Source organism: Oncorhynchus mykiss, chromosome 28 (genome assembly GCF_057628025.1).
Source record: "Oncorhynchus mykiss isolate SJ-2025 chromosome 28, ASM5762802v1, whole genome shotgun sequence".
NCBI lineage: Eukaryota > Metazoa > Chordata > Actinopteri > Salmoniformes > Salmonidae > Oncorhynchus > Oncorhynchus mykiss.
The window spans coordinates 7,740,131-7,761,357 of NC_143049.1; the positions used below are offsets into that span (position 1 = coordinate 7,740,131).

The 21,227-nt window shown below is 45.7% G+C and overlaps 1 protein-coding gene across 1 annotated transcript in view; it reads left to right on the forward strand.

The window, feature by feature from the left end:
- Positions 1–17,761, forward strand: part of LOC110508407 (potassium/sodium hyperpolarization-activated cyclic nucleotide-gated channel 1-like) — a 59,206-nt gene extending 41,445 nt beyond the window's left edge. Inside the window, exons 5-8 of the mRNA XM_021588920.3 lie at positions 13,849–13,995; positions 14,072–14,312; positions 14,618–14,782; positions 16,184–17,761. Coding sequence (XP_021444595.3) covers positions 13,849–13,995; positions 14,072–14,312; positions 14,618–14,782; positions 16,184–17,259 — 1,629 coding nt within the window. The 3' untranslated portion in view covers positions 17,260–17,761. The remainder of the gene's footprint in view (positions 1–13,848; positions 13,996–14,071; positions 14,313–14,617; positions 14,783–16,183) is intronic.
- Positions 17,762–21,227: the final 3,466 nt, after the last annotated feature.

Sequence of the window (21,227 nt, forward strand, 5' to 3'; positions counted from 1 at the left end):
CTGGCGGATCCTGGCTGACTGGCGGCTCTGGAGGATCCTGGCTGACTGTCGGCTCTGGCGGCTCATTGCAGACTGGCGGCTGTGGCGGCTCCTTGCAGACTGGCGGCTCCTTGCAGACTGGCGGCTCCTTGCAGACTGGCGGCTCTGGCGGCTCCTTGCAGACTGTAGCGGCTCTGGACAGGCGGGAGACTAGCAGCTCTGGACAGGCGGGAGACTATAGCAGATCTAGACTGAGGACACACACCTCAGGGCGAGTGTGGGGAGGAGGAACAGGGAGTACTGGGCTCTGGACACGCACAGGAAGCCTGGTGCGTGGGGCTGCCATCGGAAGGCTGGTGCGTGGAGGTGATACTGGATAGACCGGACCGTGCAGGTGCACTGGAGCTCTTAAGCACCGAGCCTGCCCAACCTTACCTGGCTCGGTGCCCACTCTAGCCCGGCCGATACTAGGAGCTGGTATGTACCCCACCGGGCTATGCACCCGCACTGGAGACACCGTGCGCTCCACAGCATAACATGGTGCCTGCCCGGTCTCTCTCGCTCTCCGGTAAGCACAGGAAGTTGGCGCAGTTCTCCTACCTGGTTTTGCCACACTTCCTGTGTGCCCCCCCAATACATTTTTGGGGCTGCCTCTCGGGCTTCCTACCGCGTCGCCGTGCTCGTTTCGCCAACTCCATTCTCCTGTAACCCTCTTCACACTGCTCCGGCAAATCCCAGGCGGGCTCCGGCACTCTCCCTGGGTCGACCGTCCACCTATCTCTTCCCAAGCTGTATAGTCCAGATTCTGCTCCCAAGTCCATTAATCCTGACATCGCTGCCTCTCCTGCTCCTGCCCGTCACCACGCCGCTTGGTCCTGTGGTGGTGGGTGGTTCTGTAACGGCTTTCTTCCTGGGAAGGAGAGGAGGACCAAAATGCAGCGCAGTTCGTGTTCAACATGTTTAATAAAAGAACAATAACGTGAACACTACACAAATACAAAATAACAACCGTGGCAAAACCCAAAACAGTCCCATCTGGTACAGAGAACACAAAGACAGGAAACAACCACCCACAAACCCCAACACAAAAACAGGCTACCTAAATATGGTTCCCAATCAGAGACAATGACTAACACCTGCCTCTGATTGAGAACCATATCAGGCCAAACATAGAAATAGACAAACTAGACATACAACATAGAATGCCCACCCAGCTCACGTCCTGACCAACACTAAAACAAGGAAAACACAAAAGAACTATGGTCAGAATGTGACAGTACCCCCCCCCCCCCCCCCCCCCCCCCCAAGGTGCGGACTCTGACCGCACCACCTAAACCTATAGGGGAGGGTCTGGGTGGGCATCTGTCCGTGGCTCTGGCTCTGGACGTGGACCCCACTCCATCACTGTCTTTGTCCACCTCCTTAGCGTCCTTTGAGTGGCGACCCTCGCCGCCTACCTTGGCCTAGGAACCCTAACAAAGGGTCCCACTGGACTGAGGGGCAGCTCCGGACTGAGGGGTAGCTCGGGACTGAGGGGTAGCTTAGGACTGAGAGGTAGCTCAGGCTGGTTGACGGCTCTGGCGACTTCTGGCTGACTGGCAGCTCTGGCAGATCCTGGCTGAATGGCGGCTCTGGCAGATCCTGGCTGAATGGCGGCTCTGGCAGATCCTGGCTGACTGGCGGATCCTGGCTGACTGGCGGCTCTGGAGGATCCTGGCTGACTGTCGGCTCTGGCGGCTCATTGCAGACTGGCGGCTGTGGCGGCTCCTTGCAGACTGGCGGCTCCTTGCAGACTGGCGGCTCCTTGCAGACTGGCGGCTCTGGCGGCTCCTTGCAGACTGTAGCGGCTCTGGACAGGCGGGAGACTAGCAGCTCTGGACAGGCGGGAGACTATAGCAGATCTAGACTGAGGACACACACCTCAGGGCGAGTGTGGGGAGGAGGAACAGGGAGTACTGGGCTCTGGACACGCACAGGAAGCCTGGTGCGTGGGGCTGCCATCGGAAGGCTGGTGCGTGGAGGTGATACTGGATAGACCGGACCGTGCAGGTGCACTGGAGCTCTTAAGCACCGAGCCTGCCCAACCTTACCTGGCTCGGTGCCCACTCTAGCCCGGCCGATACTAGGAGCTGGTATGTACCCCACCGGGCTATGCACCCGCACTGGAGACACCGTGCGCTCCACAGCATAACATGGTGCCTGCCCGGTCTCTCTCGCTCTCCGGTAAGCACAGGAAGTTGGCGCAGTTCTCCTACCTGGTTTTGCCACACTTCCTGTGTGCCCCCCCAATACATTTTTGGGGCTGCCTCTCGGGCTTCCTACCGCGTCGCCGTGCTCGTTTCGCCAACTCCATTCTCCTGTAACCCTCTTCACACTGCTCCGGCAAATCCCAGGCGGGCTCCGGCACTCTCCCTGGGTCGACCGTCCACCTATCTCTTCCCAAGCTGTATAGTCCAGATTCTGCTCCCAAGTCCATTAATCCTGACATCGCTGCCTCTCCTGCTCCTGCCCGTCACCACGCCGCTTGGTCCTGTGGTGGTGGGTGGTTCTGTAACGGCTTTCTTCCTGGGAAGGAGAGGAGGACCAAAATGCAGCGCAGTTCGTGTTCAACATGTTTAATAAAAGAACAATAACGTGAACACTACACAAATACAAAATAACAACCGTGGCAAAACCCAAAACAGTCCCATCTGGTACAGAGAACACAAAGACAGGAAACAACCACCCACAAACCCCAACACAAAAACAGGCTACCTAAATATGGTTCCCAATCAGAGACAATGACTAACACCTGCCTCTGATTGAGAACCATATCAGGCCAAACATAGAAATAGACAAACTAGACATAGAATGCCAACCCAGCTCACGTCCTGACCAACACTAAAACAAGAAAAACACAAAAGAACTATGGTCAGAACGTGACATTCAACTTCTCAGATACATTCAGATTCAGTTTTTAAATTAATTTCTCTAAATTCAGATTCAAAACCAGAGACAACATCCTGGGCCCGGTTTCCAAGAGCATCTTAAGTTAGGCTAAGTTAATCGTTAGAACCTTTGTAGGAGCTTCTTTAAATCTCAGAGCTGTTTCCCCAAACCATTGTTGTTAAAGTTGCATTTGAAAATGCTCTGAATCTAACGGCTCCCTCAGACCACTCGTAGAACAGCTAAGTGCTACGTTTTTTTGGAGCTGATCCGTTGTCAGTATTGTGAAATAATTACAATGTTAAGGAAAGATTTGAATGAAGAAAGCTGATTTGAGAGCAGCGCTTCCTTTCTTTCGATCCTATCAGTATCGACACATGCTCCAACTATGCACTTAGCGACCGTTCTCTCTGCATGGTGTTTTTGGGAAACGCATGTTGCAACTTCGGACTTTGTAGGAAATATGCATTGTTAAAATACTCAAAAGCCTAAGTTACATCGCTATCGGCAAACTGGGCCCTGCTACTTTGCCAGCCAGGAAAGGTAGAGGGGATCAGATAGAATCAAGCACTCTCTCCAGAAGCTTCTGGCGGTTTCTGAAGCCAATGTGGCATGTTTAATATTTTTTTTCCTATGAATTTGGCTCTGGCGTTTGAACCACTTTGGCTATAAGTTATTATGACCGCATTCCTGAAAGCTAAGACTCTCTGGAGCATGGATTTGTGTTTTGTTCCCTTCTATGATGATCGCGATAGAAAGGAGTGTCACATGAAACGCAACTTGGGCCCCATTAGAATATAGTTGAATAGCCCTGTCACAGCCCTTCTAAAGATAGCCTACATAGACAAAGCCCATAGGGATTAGACCAGGAAGCTAATGCAAGTCTTCAAGTCTCCAGCAAGGTTCATCGAACCACTTTGGTTCCATTTCGCCCCCCTTTGACCTCATACTCAGAGATCACGGAGCCAATATACTGTAAGTGACTGGGTTCAAAATGAGACCTACTGCACAACAACAACACTTTCTGTGGCAAACAGAAGCAGAAGGATCTGTGCACCCCATTTAATGAGAGTGCAACAGAGGTTGTTTGGTCACCCATCCATGTGATGAGTAGCCTCGTAATTACCAGGCTGATTACCATGTATAGCGAACCATTCATGTAAGCTCGTGGGATCAGGCGGCTCGAAAGGCTATGTGATGAGCAACCTTGGCTGAGACATGAAGACATGTTTAGTTTGACTGATGGGGTTCTAAACCAGGTCTCCTGTGCACCAGACAATTAATCTATTCAGGTCTAAGTCAATTTACTCATCACACAAGCGTGTTCATTGAACCACCTTTGTTACACTTCACCCACCTTTGACCTCCTCATTGAACAGACCCATACAAGTCACAGGACCAATGCCTAGGCTTTAGGTCAACAGGCCCATTCTTCAAGGCAAAACTGCTCCAGCTCCTTCAAGTTGGATAGGTTCCATTGGTGTACAGCAATCTTTAAGGCATGACACATATTCTCAATTGGATTGAGGTCTGGGCTTTGAATAGGCCATTCCAAGACAATTACAGTTGAAGTCAGAAGTTTACATACACTTAGGTTGGAGTCAATAAAACTCATTTTTCAACCACTCCACAAATTTCCTGTTAACAAACTATAGTTTTGGCAAGTCGGTTAGGACATCTACTTTGTGCAAGTAATTTTTCCAACAATTGTTTACAGACAGATTATTTCACTTATCATTCACTGTATCACAATTCCAGTAGGTCAGAAGTTTACATACACTAAGTTGACTGTGCCTTAAAACAGCTTGGAAAATGACAGAAAAGGATGTCGTGGCTTTAGAAGTTTCTGATAGACTAATTGACATCATTTGAGTCAATTGGAGGAGTACCTGTGGATGTATTTCAAGGCCTACCTTCAAACTCAGTGCCTCTTTGCTTGATATCATGGCAAAATCAAAAGAAATCAGCCAAGACCTCAGAAAAAAATTGTAGACCTACACAAGTCTGGTTCATCCTTGGGAGCAATTTGCAAATGCCTGAAGGTGCCACGTTCATCTGTACAAACAATAGTATGCAAGTATAAACACTATAGGACCACGCGGCCGTCATACCGCTCAGGAATGAGACGCGTTTTGTCTCCTAGAGATGAACGTACTTTGGTGCGAAAAGTGCAAATCAATCCCAGAACAACAGCAAAGGACCTTATGAAGATGCTGGAGGAAACCGGTACAAAAGTATCCATATCCACAGTAAAACAAGTCCTATATCGACATAACCTGAAAGGCCGCTCAGCAAGGAAGAAGCCACTGCTCCAAAACTGCCATAAAGTCATACTACGGTTTGCAACTGCACATGGGGACAAAGATCATTCTTTTTGGAGAAATGTCCCCTGGTCTGATGAAACAAAAATAAAACTGTTTAGCCATAATGACCATCGTTATGTTTGGAGGAAAAAGGGGGAGGCTTGCAAGCCGAATAACACCATCCCAACCGTGAAGCATGGGGGTGGCAGCATCATGTTGTGGGGGTGCTTTGCTGCAGTGGTGAACTTCACAAAATAGATAGCATCATGAGGCAGGAAAATGATGTGGATATATTGAAGCAACATCTCAGGACATCAGTGAGGAAGTTAATGCTTGGTCGCCAATGGTTCTTCCAAATGGACAATGACCCCAAGCATACTGTACTTCCAAAGTTGTGGCAAAATGGCTTAAGGACAAAAAAGTCAAGGTATTGGAGTTGCCATCACAAAGCCCTAACCTCAATCATGTAGAATATTTGTGGGCAGAACTAGAAAAGCGTTAGCGAGCAAGGAGACCTACAAACCTGATTCAGTTACACCAGCTCTGTCAGGAGGAATGGGCCACAATTTACCCAACCTATTGTGGGAAGCTTGTGGAAGGCTACCCGAAATGTTTGGCCCAAGTTAAACAATTTCTGCCCCACTGGGAATGTAATGAAAGAAATAAAAGCTGAAATAAATCATTCTCTCTACTATTATTCTGACATTTCACATTCTTAAAATAAAGTGGTGATCCTAACTGCCATAAAATAGGGGATTTTTACTAGGATTAAATGACATGGAATTGGGAAAAACTGAGTTTAAATGTATTTGGCTAAGGTGTATGTAAACTTCCAATTCAATTGTAACTCCGAACGGTGGAAACCGACGGAGAGCAACAGACCACGGGTAGAAGTAGCTAATACTACTGGAAACCAACTATTACCAGGATGCCGCCCTAATTCAACTACAATTTCTGTTGGCACTGAAATCACTCCATATTCAAGACACTTGTAAATTCCATTGAAGCTGTTCTGGCAGCTTGTGGTGCCCCAACGCCCCATTAAGACACTATGTTGGTGTTTCCTTTATTTTGGCAGTTACCTGTTGGTACCAGAAAGCACCTGTAGTATAGTATTTTAGCGTCATATAGTTTCTCTGTAAATCCCAGGTAAATACCTGCAGAGCCGTAAACTGTAGTGTTATTGAGTAGTGTTGCCTGGTGTTAGCAGCAGCGATAGCAACACAACGCAGCGTGAGCAGCTCAGCAGCCTGGCTGTCTCCAAGCAGAGTCTCTGTGGCTGGGGAGATGGGGGAGTGTTACTGCCTCTCAGCAGCCAATCAGAGTGAGCGGGTGTGTTCGCCCAGGTAGCGCCAATTCGCCGTGGGCTGGGGCTGGCAGAGGAGGAAGGGGGTTGGGGGGGGGATAAGGGAGGGTGGCAGATGTGGGAGAGGAGGGGGAGGTAGGGTGGGCGGTAGTGATATGACGTCCCCCCACCCAGCAGCAGAATTGATGAGACAGCAGACCTGTGTGTCCTGCCGCCAATGTTGTTCTGACATTGGTCCCCTCTTCCGTTTCTCTCTCTCTCATACTTGATTGCCTTTCCCTGCCTCTCCCACTCTCTCGCTCGCTCTCTCTCTCTCACACACACACACACACACACACACACACACACACACACACACACACACACACACACACACACACACACACACACACACACACACACACACCACACACACACATACGCTGTCACTCTCATCCCATTCTGCTAATCTCTCTCTGTGAATCCCTTCTAGCTCTCCTTCTCCATCTTCTTCTCCGTTTTCCTCTTTTCTGTCTGTCTACTCCTCTCTCTCTCTCCTTCCATCTCTTAATATCGCCCTGCTTTTTTTGTCTCCTCTCTCTCTCTCTCTCTCTCTCTCTCCCTCTCTCTCTCACTGGTGGCTGTGTCCTTGAAAGGTGCAGTGCTAACTGGCTGCTACAGGGAGCCAAGTGAGTGGTATAGGAGTCAAGGAAGAGGAGGAGACCTGTGGGCTATAGAGGGTTCGAAATCTCTTACCTCGTCTACGTAAGCGTTCCATGTGCGATATGCGATTTTTGGGCATAGTCAGAGATGTCGGAACAATGATAGTCATTCTTTTCTGGGAAGATCCTCTGTTACGGCAATGCTCCTTTTCATTTCCTGAATGTAATAACCTAGTTCTAAATCATAACACTTGCCCCTGCTCTCACGAGATCGATGGTAGTGGCCGCTTTTACTGAACCTCCGGACAGCAGACAGTGACAGGGTTTACAACAGACAAAGTATTAAGGAAATCAGACAGAGCAGATGGAAGAGAGGCAGGGTGAATACTAATACAGCGATGACATATCAGAATGTTGGTGTTTTGGAATTTCTGCCTCCCAGCGCAAATGTACTTCCATCTCAAAGTTCTTCAGGAAGTACGTTTACACTGGTAGACAAATTAAAGTCCTCACGGTGAAAAGAACAGAATTAAAGATTTGTAATAGAGTTGTAATAACTCTTTAATTGGTGTGTACGGGTGTATTTTATTTGTATTACTCTCTAATCCTTCTGCATCGTTGTCATTCACTCAGCCATGCATTGCAGTGAGGCCAGATCAATACAGAAACTCTCTCTCTCCTTGTGATCTGTTGTCAGTTTTTTCCGCAACTCTACTCCTCGTGGGATTATGGTCCCTGAGCTGAGGATGACGTTGGCTTTATTAAAATGTCCAGAGAAGAAACTGCCAGGCCAGTGAAGCTGCTCGCTGTCAGGGGAATTTGCTATGCCTCAAACTATTACCGAGTGTGTTGTTTAAACATCCTCCCTCTGCTGACCCGGAAGAGTTGGTGCTGCCTTGACAACAGCTAATGGGGATCCTAATAAAATACTAAATACTGAGTCAGTCTGTCTGTCTATGTGGGTTTGTGCTGTAGCACAGTGATGGCCACTACTAGCCAATCCTGGTCCTGGAGAGATACAGTAGGTGCAGAGTTTTGTTCCAGCCCAGCATTGAAACACCTAATCCAATGAATCAGGCAAATGTCATTGGATTAATCAGGTGTGCTAGTGTAGGATTGGTCACCCCTGCTGTACCATATAACTCTAGACTTAGACTCTGATATTATAGTAGCTTAGTGATAAGCACAGGTCTTCCACAGACCAAGCTGCCTGGCTGAAGCATGTAAGAGGATGGAGGATCCGTCAGCCACAGCAGTGATCTGTCTACTCGGACACATTCAGTGAGTCACTAACCACCTCCATTACTCAAACTGAGGCTGGTTCTACTGTAGCCAGCAGTAGTACGTACTGTATGTATATGTTAAAATGGCATATACTCTCAGACAAAAATATGCTACCGAGAAGCTAAAAGGTCTCTTCGGCTGTCCTCATAGAAGAACCCTTTTGGGTTCCATGTCAAACCCTTTTCTACCCAAAAGGGTTCTACCTTCTACAGTTTTACCTGGAACTAAAAAGGGTTATTCCATGGAGACAGACGAAGAATCCTTTTGGAACCTGTATAGCTCTTAGAATAGAACACCTATTCATGTCACGTTCGTCGTATGGACGGGACCAAAGCGCAGCGTGGTGTGAATCCATTATTTTATTGAATGACGAAAAACACAAAGAACACTTAAACAAAAACAACAAAACGAACGTGACGCTATGATAACACGTGCTTACACAGGCAACTACACACAGGCAATCACCCACAACCCACAATGACAAAACAGGCGACCTAAATATGGTTCCCAATCAGAGACAATGACTAACACCTGCCTCTGATTGAGAACCATATCAGGCCAAACACAGAAACAGACAAACTAGACAAACAACATAGAATGCCCACTCAGATCACACCCTGACCAAACAAAACATATGAACATACAAAGCAAACCATGGTCAGGGCGTGACAATTCAGCCATTCAACGGAGGAAAATACTTGCACAGACAACCATCCTGTGGTCATTAGGTCTCTCAGTGTGAATCTGTGTTATTTTCCTCTTCTGATTTCTTAAAAATCAAATTATAACACAGCTGTGGTGACTTTAATGTTTCTGACAAGCTAAAGTGTGTTGTTTTACCCACTGCTCAAATCTCCTCTGCCGGCATGGGGGACAGGGAGACAGGCTTTGACTTGGCTGTCACCAGCCTCTCTCTCTCTGCTAGATATATTATAATGAAGCGATTTAGGCTGGAATGGATTAATTAGTTCTACATCTGAAAGGCTGTCCGCGCTGAACCAAAATTAGAATTCCTCATGGTGGGGAGCGAGAATCCAGGGTAGAGGAAAGGGTAGAGAGGAGAGAGGGAAGAGGGGAGGCCATTGGTCGGGTTTGAGATTAAAAAGCTTTAATTAAAGTACATGTAACTGATGTCACTGAAGCAGACATGAGAGTTGAGTTCAGCTTCAAGATAATGTGTGATGAATGGATTTGACACAACCTATTTCCATCTATTTCCATTGGAAATGGAAGATTGGAAGATGTTTTTTTATGTTTTACTGTAAGGTATAAACAGTGTCACACAATTGTATACCCCTGGGTAGATGTGAAAGTGGTAGAATATCCCCCATCTTGCTGTCAACAGTGAAAGGAGAATCATTGCACCACCAAGTGCTAAATAGAAATCCATGAAAGCCAATGTTGAGACCATATCAAGATGTCCTCTCTCAAACTGTTTTGCTGCAGCTTACAGAGTATTCAGACCTCTTGACTTTTTCCACATTTTGTTACGGTACAGCCTTATTCTAAAATGGATTGAATTACATTTTTCCCTCATCAATCTATACAATATTCCCCATAATGACAAAGCAAAAACAGGTTTTTAGAAATGTTAGCAAACTTATAAGAAATTCAAAACAGAAATACCTTATTTACATACGCATTCAGACCCTTTGCTATGAGACTCAAAATTGAGCTCAGGTGCATCCTGTTTCCATTGATTATCCTTGAGATGATTCTACAACTTGATTGGAGTCCATCTGTGGGAAATTAAATTGATTGAACATGATTTGGAAAGAGACACACCTGTCTATATAAGGTCCCAATGTTGACATTGCATGTCAGAGCAAAAACCAAGCAATGAGGTTGAAGGAATTGTCCGTAGAGATCCGAGACAGGATTGTGTCAAGGCATAGATCTGAGGAAATGTCTGCAGCATTGAAGGTCCCCAAGAACGAAGTGGCCTACATTATTCTTAAATGTAAGAAGTTTGGATCCACCAAGACTCTTCCTAGAGCTGGCCGCCGGCCAAACTGAGCAATCAGGGGAGAGGGGCCTTGGTCAGGGAGGTGACCAAGAACCCGATTGTCATTCTGACAGAGTTCCAGAGTTCCTCTGTGGCCTTTATGGTAGAGTGGCCAGACGGAAGTCACTCATCAGTAAAAGGCACATGACAGCCTGCTTGAAGTTTGCCAAAAGGCACCTAAAGAACGCTCAGACCATGAGAAACAAAATTCTCTCTGTTTTCAGCGGCAGGGACTGGGAGACTAGTAAGGATTGATGGAAAGATGAACGGAGCAAAGTACAACGAGATCCTTGACAGAAAGCTGCTCCAGAGTGCTCATGACCTCAAAAACTGGGGCAGAGGTTCACCTTCCAACAGTACAATGACCCTAAGCATACAACGAAGCAAGACAATGCAGGAGTGGCTTTGGGATAAGTCTCTGAATGTCCTTGAGTGGCCCAGCCAGATCGCGGACTTGAACCAGATCTAACATCTCTGGGGAGACCTAAAAATAGATGTGCAGCGACGCTCCCCTTCCAACCTGACAAAGCTTGAGAGGACCTGCAGAGAAGAATGGGAGTAACTCCCCAAATACAGGTGTGCCAAGCTTGTAGCGTCATACCCAAGAAGACTCAAGGCTGTAGTCACTGCCAAAGGTGTTTCAAAAAATACTGAGTAAAGGGTCTGAATACTTATGTAAATAGTTTATTTCCATTTTCCAATTTTAATAGATTTGGTCAAATTTCTAAAAAACATTTTTTGCTTTGGCATTATGGTGTATTGTGTGTGGATTGATGAGGGGAAAAAACAATTTAATACATTTTAACATAAGGCTGTAACTTAACAAAATGTGGAAAAAGTCAAAGGGTCTGAATACTTTACGAATCCACTGTAGATGCCCATCAAAGTGACACACAGAAAATGAACGTCATTTCGACCGTCTTTGGATGTTTGTCAGTCCCCCTCCGGGTGCTGTGACATATAGGCTAACCCTTTGTCTCATTTCTCAATCACATTAGAGAACTGTCAGGTTGTAAAAATCTATCTGGCACTCGGACATGTTTTTCAAATGCATGTCTTTAAACCGCAGCTATTTTAGCCAATCAGCAGCCAAACAGATAGTGTTCTGCTGACTCATTCTGCTGTATTTAAAAGTCTAAATCCCTTGAGTCTGGTTTGACCTCTGACCTCTATCATCATCCACCAATCAGAAAGGGCAGAGAGAAATAAGGTTTAAAGGCGCTGCATGGTCAATCCAATGTCTACATTGGTCGTGCAGCATTTACGGTGATATGGCCTCTGCATAAGTCAGGGCATTCATACTTCTTGCGCTTCGCCGAGCAGTGCAGAGCTGTTGTGAAGGAAGACCTACCGTCAACCAATCATGTCAATGCGGAGCTATACGGAGCCCTCTGCATTGTTACAGCGCACAGCGATGTGGTACTGTGCTCGATTTGGCTTCTGCGTGCCTCTGGAGGCTCTGCAATTGCGTCACACCCTCCATACGGCACCTCCGACCACATTTTCCGATCAAGCATAAATTGCCTCTTATGATCAACTGAGCCAAGGAGTAGTAGTATGGGGTGGGTATTTAAGTACCATTAGCCACTTAAAATACTCATGCAATTGACATTTTTAGCACCATGGGATACCACTATTCAATTGAACATCATGTTTTCTTGGTATAATCCATATTTGGGGTGGTAATTACAGAGATCATGTAAATAATATGACTACTGGTATGTATGATAGAAATGGAATAGCAAGAACAGTATAGTTCTATGTTCTCATCAGTATGGGAACACTGGCTGCTGAAATGGCACCTTATTCCCTTTATTTGACCAGAGCCCTATGTGTCTCAGGCATCCTCACCAGGACCAGTTGTTGTGATGGCTAGCCTGTCAGCATCACCATTAGGTCCTGGGCTGTTTCTCTCAGCAACACCTACGCCACCACACCTTCAGTTCAGCACCCCGTCTGCCTGTCAGAGAGCAGCAGCACTTACGCATCTGAAGTGTCTCATTACGTAACGCCTTCATTTAGAGGAGCAGAGCGTTCCTCACCGATGGGAGATGTCACTTCTTTATTTTGCATTTTAATTATTCAACTGAGCTTGTTAGAGTTATATAGCTGTTCAGTTCCTTGATATGGTAGAAACCAGAGCAGGGTCAAACGGGGTTTGGTAAACCTTTACGGTACTACCGTTTAGTAATAGATCGTTAATAGATTATGAATAAGGCAGTTATTAACGCTCTATTACTTGACCTTAAAAGGAGGCCCTGTAAGTGTTTCTAAGGGCCCTGGCTCCTTTTGCAGATATCAAGGTTAACACCCCCCCCCCCCACCCCCCACCCTCACACACACACACACACACACACCCACACCCATGTCATGTTAACAAAAAGAGTGACTACATTTATGCTTGTCCTCCTGCTAGGGGGGATAATGGGATAAACAGTTTGCTGACAATATTATTGGTTGCCAGCATCTTCTGCTGAAGATAATATTTTGTTTTCTGTTTGGTTCCTAAATGATGAATTAGATTCTGTTTTTGTGAATCTTTAATGGTTTGAGACAAAAGGGAAGGAAAAAAGTATGTTTGTGGGGTGTGTGTTTTAGTGTGTCAGTGCCGGTTAAGATCCAAGCCTGTGTTATGTTTGTGAAGGCTTTATGAGTGCTGGGTGGAGTGGTATGTTTGTGAGACGGCTGAATTGCACAGGGCCTGACATAAGAGTAATCTCTCTATCTCTTAGAGCTCTACAGCTTTTACAACTCCAGCAATTTCTTCCTGACTGCCAGGCTGGCATCCTGAGGAGGGTTGCCAGTTATACACCACCTGATACACTTCATTGATTTAGAGTTGGTCTGCTCTGGTTTCCCAGACACAGATTAAGTCCAGTCCTAGTATAAAAAGCACTAGTCCTAGACTAAAAAAGCTTTGCCATGAAGCATGGTATGCTTCATCTGTGAAAACAGGCCCTTAGTTTTCACCGTGGTCGGTCTGGCATCCACTTTAGTAATGGGCAAACTGCTGCAGCAGCAGTTCAACCATAATGTTTGATTGCTTGGTATTGATTAGCTGAATAAATGGGCTAGTTTTGGTCCTTTGCTCATTTTCATGTTTTGTCCACTTTCAGTGGGTTTCAAACATCAAGCAAATTTCCCTCAATAGTACACAGGAATATGTCCCTTTGCCTTTGATGGTGCCCTGATCGCGTGGCTGAAATGAACAGCTCTTTGTTTGCAACGGGCCTGTCTACCCACCTCTTGTTATTATTTTTCCCGAAAAATTTAAATCCAGTCATTTTAAAATCGAATGGTGGAAGTTTAAGCTCCGTGTTGACTTTGAGGTAGTGTAAGTGACTTCACTACTTTATTCACTCGTTCAATCTCTCTCCTCCTATCCCTCTCTCTTTCTCTCTACAGTACAAACAAGTGGAGCAGTATATGTCCTTCCACAAGCTGCCGGCTGACTTCCGACAGAAAATCCATGATTATTACGAGCACCGGTACCAGGGGAAGATGTTTGATGAAGAGAGCATCCTGGAAGAGCTGAATGAACCACTCAGAGAGGTAAGTCCCTTAGTCCCTGCCTGGACATGCACAAACATGCACACAAACATTACTAACAAACTATGTCTATCTTAAGGAAATTGTAAATTTCAACTGCCGTAAACTGGTGGCATCCATGCCACTGTTCGCCAACGCAGAGCCCAACTTTGTGACAGCCATGTTGATCATGCTCCGCTTCGAGGTCTTCCAGCCCCGTGATTACATTATCAGAGAGGGCACCATCGGCAAGAAGATGTACTTTATCCAGCATGGAGTCTGTAATGTCATCACTAAGGGAACCCTGGGAATGAAGCTCTCTGATGGCTCCTACTTTGGAGGTATGGGCCTGAACCACAACACACACAGAATTAAATATAATTCAGCAAACAATTCATATTTAGTGCCTCCTGTGTTTTGCCTTACATCTTTGTACTCTATTACCATGTTCTCAAATGATGAAGTGCTTTGTGTGTTGGGGTACTTTTTGGAAGTGTAAGACAATCCCAGATGGCTGGTAGTTGAACAGATGCAGTGTGGTTTCTACAGTATATTTGAAACATAATTAAATATAACATTATTATATTGTATCTCTGCCACATGTTGCTCTATCTCTGTGTCTCCTGACCCTGTTTCCCTTTTCCAGAGATCTGTTTGCTGACACGTGGTCGGCGTACTGCCAGTGTTAGAGCGGAGACATACTGTCGTCTCTACTCTCTGTCTGTGGACAACTTCAATGAGGTTCTGGAGGAATACCCCATGATGAGACGGGCCTTTGAGACAGTGGCCATCGACCGACTGGACCGCATAGGTACTGAAGAGAGCTCTGGGCCCTGTACCAATGCACCTTGCTTGCGTCCTTCCTCAAAGTCATCACTGGTCTGACATTACTGGGTCTATGAAAGCTGTGGAATCGTTGCTTTCACCATCCATTTGTGTTCGATCAGTGATAACTACGGGAGGAAGGAAGGATGCATTTTAAAGTAGTTAAATAAGACCTTAGTTGTACTGCTTCTCTCTCTTAAAAGAGAGAAAGAAACTACCTGTGTGATAGCAGTTTTCATGCTAGTGGTACCCAGGTGGTTCCACAGGTAAAGGTTAATATGTTATAAAGGTTATATATAAAGGTTAATATATGTTTTTATATTCGTTTTTTATTTGCATCCGTTTTTGAAATTGTTAGCTTTGTTTGTTTTCAGACCTGATCTGCTAGTTTTTATTCAGTTTTAGTTATATCAAAATATTTATGTTTTGTTTTTTATACTACTTCATTTCAGTTTAAGTCTTAGTGTTAAGGATAGAAAGCATGTGTGTGAGGCATTGTTTTGTATAGTTTGTTTGTGTTACTTCTTGCCACTGGGATGCAGTAATACATAAGGTGGTCAGGTTCTATAATGGGTCAGGTTCTAGGTCAGGTTTAAATTATAAAGTCAATTCCATTGTGGCTTGATTTTAAAAGGAATATTGCTGAGACTGCTACAAAAAAAATATGGTTGAAGGAAACTCTCCAATGCATTTTAATACTTTTTTAAAACTAGTAGTACATGTAAGAAGAATCAAGTTGGCTACCTAGACAATTTTTTCCATGTTAGCTGGTGATAGCTAGTGATTGTTGTGCACAAGCCATTTTTATTTTTAGTTTCAGTTATAGTTTACTATAATAACCTTGCCACAGATGCTGCAGTCCCCACTGTTTGCCAGATACATCAGTGTTCCAAATAATCGAGACCTGGTACAGATTTATTAAGTGGATCCACCTGTTATTTTCACAAGCTGGAAGAGGATAAAAACAAGGCTTGAAATATGACACTATCTATATTGATACTTCATATTCATATTAGATCCTAATGTTACGTATTGATATCAATGTTTTTTTATTTTACCTTTATGTTCTGTCTTTTTATGTTTTACGCCCTCTAAGAAGTAGCAGATGCAAACTAATCTATGAATAAGATCTCTATCCCAGGCAGTCAGTTGAGTAATGCTGCGGCTTCAGCACACTATAGGACAGTGTTAATTGATAAAGTGACACTATGACCCTCTTGTTTTCAGTATTTTCCTTGTGCATTGCTTCTTGCCCCAAAATATACCAAGTTTGAAGGTGCTGTATGTTATCCCCCCCCCCCTTATCTCTTAATTTGTTACCCCTACTTCTCCTCTTTCCTCTACCTCATCATGTTCTACTATTCTCCCCCTCCTCCCTTCATCACAGGCAAGAAGAATACCATTCTGATGCACAAAGTGCAGCACGACCTCAACTCCGGCGTCTTCAACAACCATGAGAATGAGATGATCCAGGAGATCGTCAAGTACGACCGTGAGATGGTCAAACTGGTGGACCTCCAGAGACCCCGCACCATGTCCATGACTTCCTCTGTCCCCGGGGGCATGTTCTCCCCTGCAGGCCCTTCCGGGGCTGGGGCCCTCGCCAGCCTCCAGCAGGCTGTGGCCATGAGCTTCTGCCCCCAGGGGATGGGGCCGATGGGGGGAATGGGGATGCCAGGGATGGGGCTGATGGGTATGCCGATGGGTATGGGGACTGGCCCGATGGGGCCAGGTCCGATGGGGCTGGGGATGGCGTCTGGTTCGGGGTCAGGGACGCTGCAGTCCCCCCGCATGTTGCGGAGGTTTCAGGTGGTCCATAGCCTGTCTCAGAGCCCAGTCTCCGCATCCCCTCTCCAGTCCCAGCCACCCCAGATGGCTCATGCAACAGGGGCGTTTGGGTCGGCTATCTCCTGCCCACCAGTCCAGAGCCCTCTGACGCACCAGGGACGGACATTCCAGTACATGGGAGGAGCAGGGCCCTCTGGGTCTCAGCTGTCCCTGGTGCAGCACCATGTTCCCAGTCCCACACACACCATCCAGAGGCCCTCCTCGCACAAGAGCACCCACTCCCTCCACTCGGGCACCCTGAGCCAAGACGCCCGTGCCCTCTCCTCCTCCCAGCTCTCCCTCCCTCAGGAAGGAACCCCTGCCGTCACCCCTAGCCCTCCCCAATCCACCCACCCATCCACCCATGCCTCCTCCACCTCCATCGGCCCTCCTCAGCCCACTCACCCTAGCCAGCCGGGGCCCTCCGGGGTGGGGGTCCAGGTTGAGGGAAGACCCACGGGAGCTCCACAGCGTGTGGCTTTCGCCTCTACTCCTCCCCCAGGAGCACCCGGGATGGGGGCGGCTGTGGTGGCAGCTGGGTCGGGGATCCCGGACTCTGGGGTCCCCAACAAGGATTTGATCGATAGCCTACCGGAGTTAGACTCAGCCCGGAGCCGGCTGTCTTCTAACTTGTGACCCTTTGACAGGTGCAGGATAGAGGCCTTTACGTAGGTGAATCTAAAACTCTGCCTGACTGGTTGGCTTCCTTACCGACATGGCCGACAGAATACGGGCCACATCGTCAGTCATTCATAAGGAATGTCTTGTGTGTCGGTCAGAGTCAACAAAGAGGAAAGAGGAACTCTGTGACTCGTGTGAGTCCAAACAATTAAACTAGTTTAACAAAGGTTAGACTGGACTGTTCTACTGTGCCAGCACCTTTATTCTTAGTAGCACCCCTTACACTGCTTCCAAACACCTATATTGCTGTCTTTACTGTAAAGATATCGAGAAAGAAACTGTTGCATACTGTGTAGAATCCATACAGCGCAATCTTGCAGGAGCTGGACTTAAAAACGAAAAATCAGGGACTTGAATCAAAGGACAATGATGACATTTTACGCTTTCAGAACGTGTTTTTGGGTGTCCTTTTTTTCTGTATACGCTGTTGTAGCAAAAATAAATACATTGCTCTTCACATTGTTTAAAATAGTGTTTTAGACCGCTGGTCGATCTTACATCGATATGTAAATAGTTGAAATAGTAAAAAAAAATGACCGAAAGATAATATCTTCATTGTATCTATTCTAAACCAAAGTTGAGCTTGAACACGAAGTTTGGTTGTGTCTGTATCAACTAAAAAAGAGATCCAGAAGAAAATGCCATTTATTTAACTGCCTTGATTCCAAGTTTAGAAGCCATAAATTTGGTTTGTGTGTGTATATATATATATATATATATATATGTGTGTGTGTGTGTGTGTGTGTGTGTGAGAGAGAGAGAGTTGGTATGCATGTTTTTGGTTCCATTCGGTTTTTCCAAGAGAGCTGACATGTGTACTCATATCTTTACACTGCTTTGTCAGGCATGGTTGGTTGGATTTGCTGGCAATGGCACAGGCAATATTTCACAGCTTTTCTGTTCAGCTAAATGTGTCTGGGAAGATATCCACTTGTCATGTTGGCAGAAATATACATATCGTGACACTGGAGGCAAAAATGGTGGTAAATTGTCAGCGCTTTATCAAAAAGAACCATCGCAAACAACCCAAACTGTATACTTGCTTGTTTTCATCCAGGTGTATTGATTAATACATGCAATATAATTCTGCAATACACTTACCCCGCCTATATGTATAAACACTCAGTGGCCAGTATATTAGGTACACCACCCTGTTCACCAAAATGGTTCGCTCCTACAGACAGTGAGTCACATGGCCTTGTTATATGAAGCAGGCAGACAGCCATCGAGGCATTCAGTTACTGTTTGATTGAATGTTAGAATAGGCAACACAAGTTACCTAAGCTACCTTGAGCGTGGCTTTTCAGTGTCCAGGTTTTTACAGAGAATGGTGTGCCAAATAAAAAACATCCAGTCAGCGGCAGTCCTGTGGGCAAAAACAGCTCGTTGATGAGAGGTCGAAGGAGAATGCCAAGAATCGTGCAAGCTAACAGGCGGGCCACAAACAGGCATATATCAGTGCAGTACAACAGTGGTTTGCAGAATGGCATCTCGGAAAGCACAACTCGTCGGTTCTTGTCACGGATGGGCTATTGCAGCAGACGACCACGCTGGGTTCCAGTCCTATCAGCTAAAAACAGTGGGCATGCGATCACCAACACTGGACAATATTGAGGACTGGAAAAACATTGCCTGGTCCGACGAATTCTATTGCGTCATGCTGATGGCAGAGTCAGGATTTGGCTAAGCAGCATAAATCCATGGCCCCATTTTGCCTAGTGTAAATGGTACAGGCGGGTGGCAGTGGTGTAATGGAGAGGGGAATTTTTTCCTGGCACATGGTAGGTCGCTTGATACCAATTGAGCAACGTTTTCTTGCACTGAAGAATTCAGGCTGTCCTGGAGGCAAAGCAGGGTCTGACCCTGTACTAGATGGTTGTACCAAATCAACTGGCCATATACAGTACCAGTCAAAAGTTTGGACACACCCACCCATTAAAAGGTTTTTCTTTATTTTTACTATTTTCTACATTTTAGAATAATAGTGAAGACTTCGACAGTATGAAATAACACATATGGAATCATGTAGTAACCAAAAAAGTGTTAAACAAATCTAAATATATTTGAGATTTGAGATTCTTCAAAGTAGCCACCGTTTGCATTTATGACAGCTTGCACACTCTTGGAATTCTCTCAACCAGCTTCATGAGGTATTCACCTGGAATGCAATTCAATTAACAGGTGTCCATTTGTGGAATTTCTTTCCTTCTTAATGTGTTAGCTGTGTTGTGACAAGGTAGAGGTGGTATACAGAAGATAGCCCTATTTGGTAAAAGACCAAGTCCATATTATGGCAAAAACAGCTCAAATAAGCAAAGGGAAATGACAGTTCATCATTACTTGAAGACATTAATGTCGCAAAGACCATCAAGCGCTATGATGAGGACCACCACAGGAAAGGAAAACCCAGAGTTACCTCTGCTGCAGAGGATATGTTCATTAGTTACCAGCCTCAGAAATGGCTGATTCACAGAGTTCAAGTAACATACACATCTCAACATCAACTGTTCAGAGGAGACTGCACGAATCAGGCCTTCATGGTCGAATTGCTGCAAAGAAATTTGAGATTTTTGTTTCCAACCGCCGTGTCTTTGTGAGACGCAGAGTAGGTGAACGGATTATCTCCGCATGTGTGGTTATATTTGATTTGCTTAACACTTTTTGGTTACTACATGATTCCATATGTGTTATTTCATAGTTTTGATGTCTTCACTATTATTCTATAATGTAGAAAATAGTACAAATAAAGAAAAACCCTTGAATGAGTAGGTGTGTCCAAATTTTGGACTGCTACTGTATACATACAGTGGGGCAAAAAAGTATTTAGTCAGCCACCAATTGTGCAAGTTCTCCCACTTAAAAAGATGAGAGAGGCCTGTAATTTTCATCATAGGTACACTTCAACTATGACAGACAAAATGAGGGGAAAAAAAACAGAAAATCACATTGTAGGATTTTTAATGAATTTATTTGCAAATGATGGTGGAAAATAAGTATTTGGTCACCTACAAACAAGCAAGATTTCTGGATCTCACAGACCTGTAACTTCTTCTTTAAGGGGCTCCTCTGTCCTCCACTCGTTACCTGTATTAATGGCACCTGTTTGAACATGTTATCAGTATAAAAGACACCTGTCCACAACCTCAAACAGTCACACTCCAAACTCCACTATGGCCAAGAACAAAGAGCTGTCAAAGGACACCAGAAACAAAATTGTAGACCTGCACCAGGCTGGGAAGACTGAATCTGCAATAGGTAAGCAGCTTGGTTTGAAGAAATCAACTGTGGGAGCAATTATTAGGAAATGGAAGACATGCAAGACCACTGATAATCTCCCTCGATCTGGGGCTCCACGCAAGATCTCACCCCGTGGGGTCAAAATGATCGCAAGAACGAAAATCTCAGAACCACACGGGGGGACCTAGTGAATGACCTGCAGAGAGCTGGGACCAAAGTAACAAAGCCTACCATCAGTAACACACTACGCCGCCAGGGACTCAAATCCTGCAGTGCCAGACGTGTCCCCCTGCTTAAGCCTGTACATGTCCAGGCCCGTCTGAAGTTTTCTAGAGAGCATTTGGATGATCCAGAAGAAGATTGGGAGAATGTCATATGGTCAGATGAAACCAAAATATAACTTTTTGGTAAAAACTCAACTCGTCGTGTTTGGAGGACAAAGAATGCTGAGTTGCATCCAAAAAACACCATACCTACTGTGAAGCATGGGGGTGGAAACATGCTTTGGGGCTGTTTTTCTGCAAAGGGACCAGGACGACTGATCCGTGTAAAGGAAAGAATGAATGGGGCCATGTATCGTGAGATTTCGAGTGAAAACCTTCTTCCATCAGCAAGGTCATTGAAGATGAAACGTGGCTGGGTCTTTCAGCATGACAATGATCCCAAACACACCGCCCGGGCAGTCC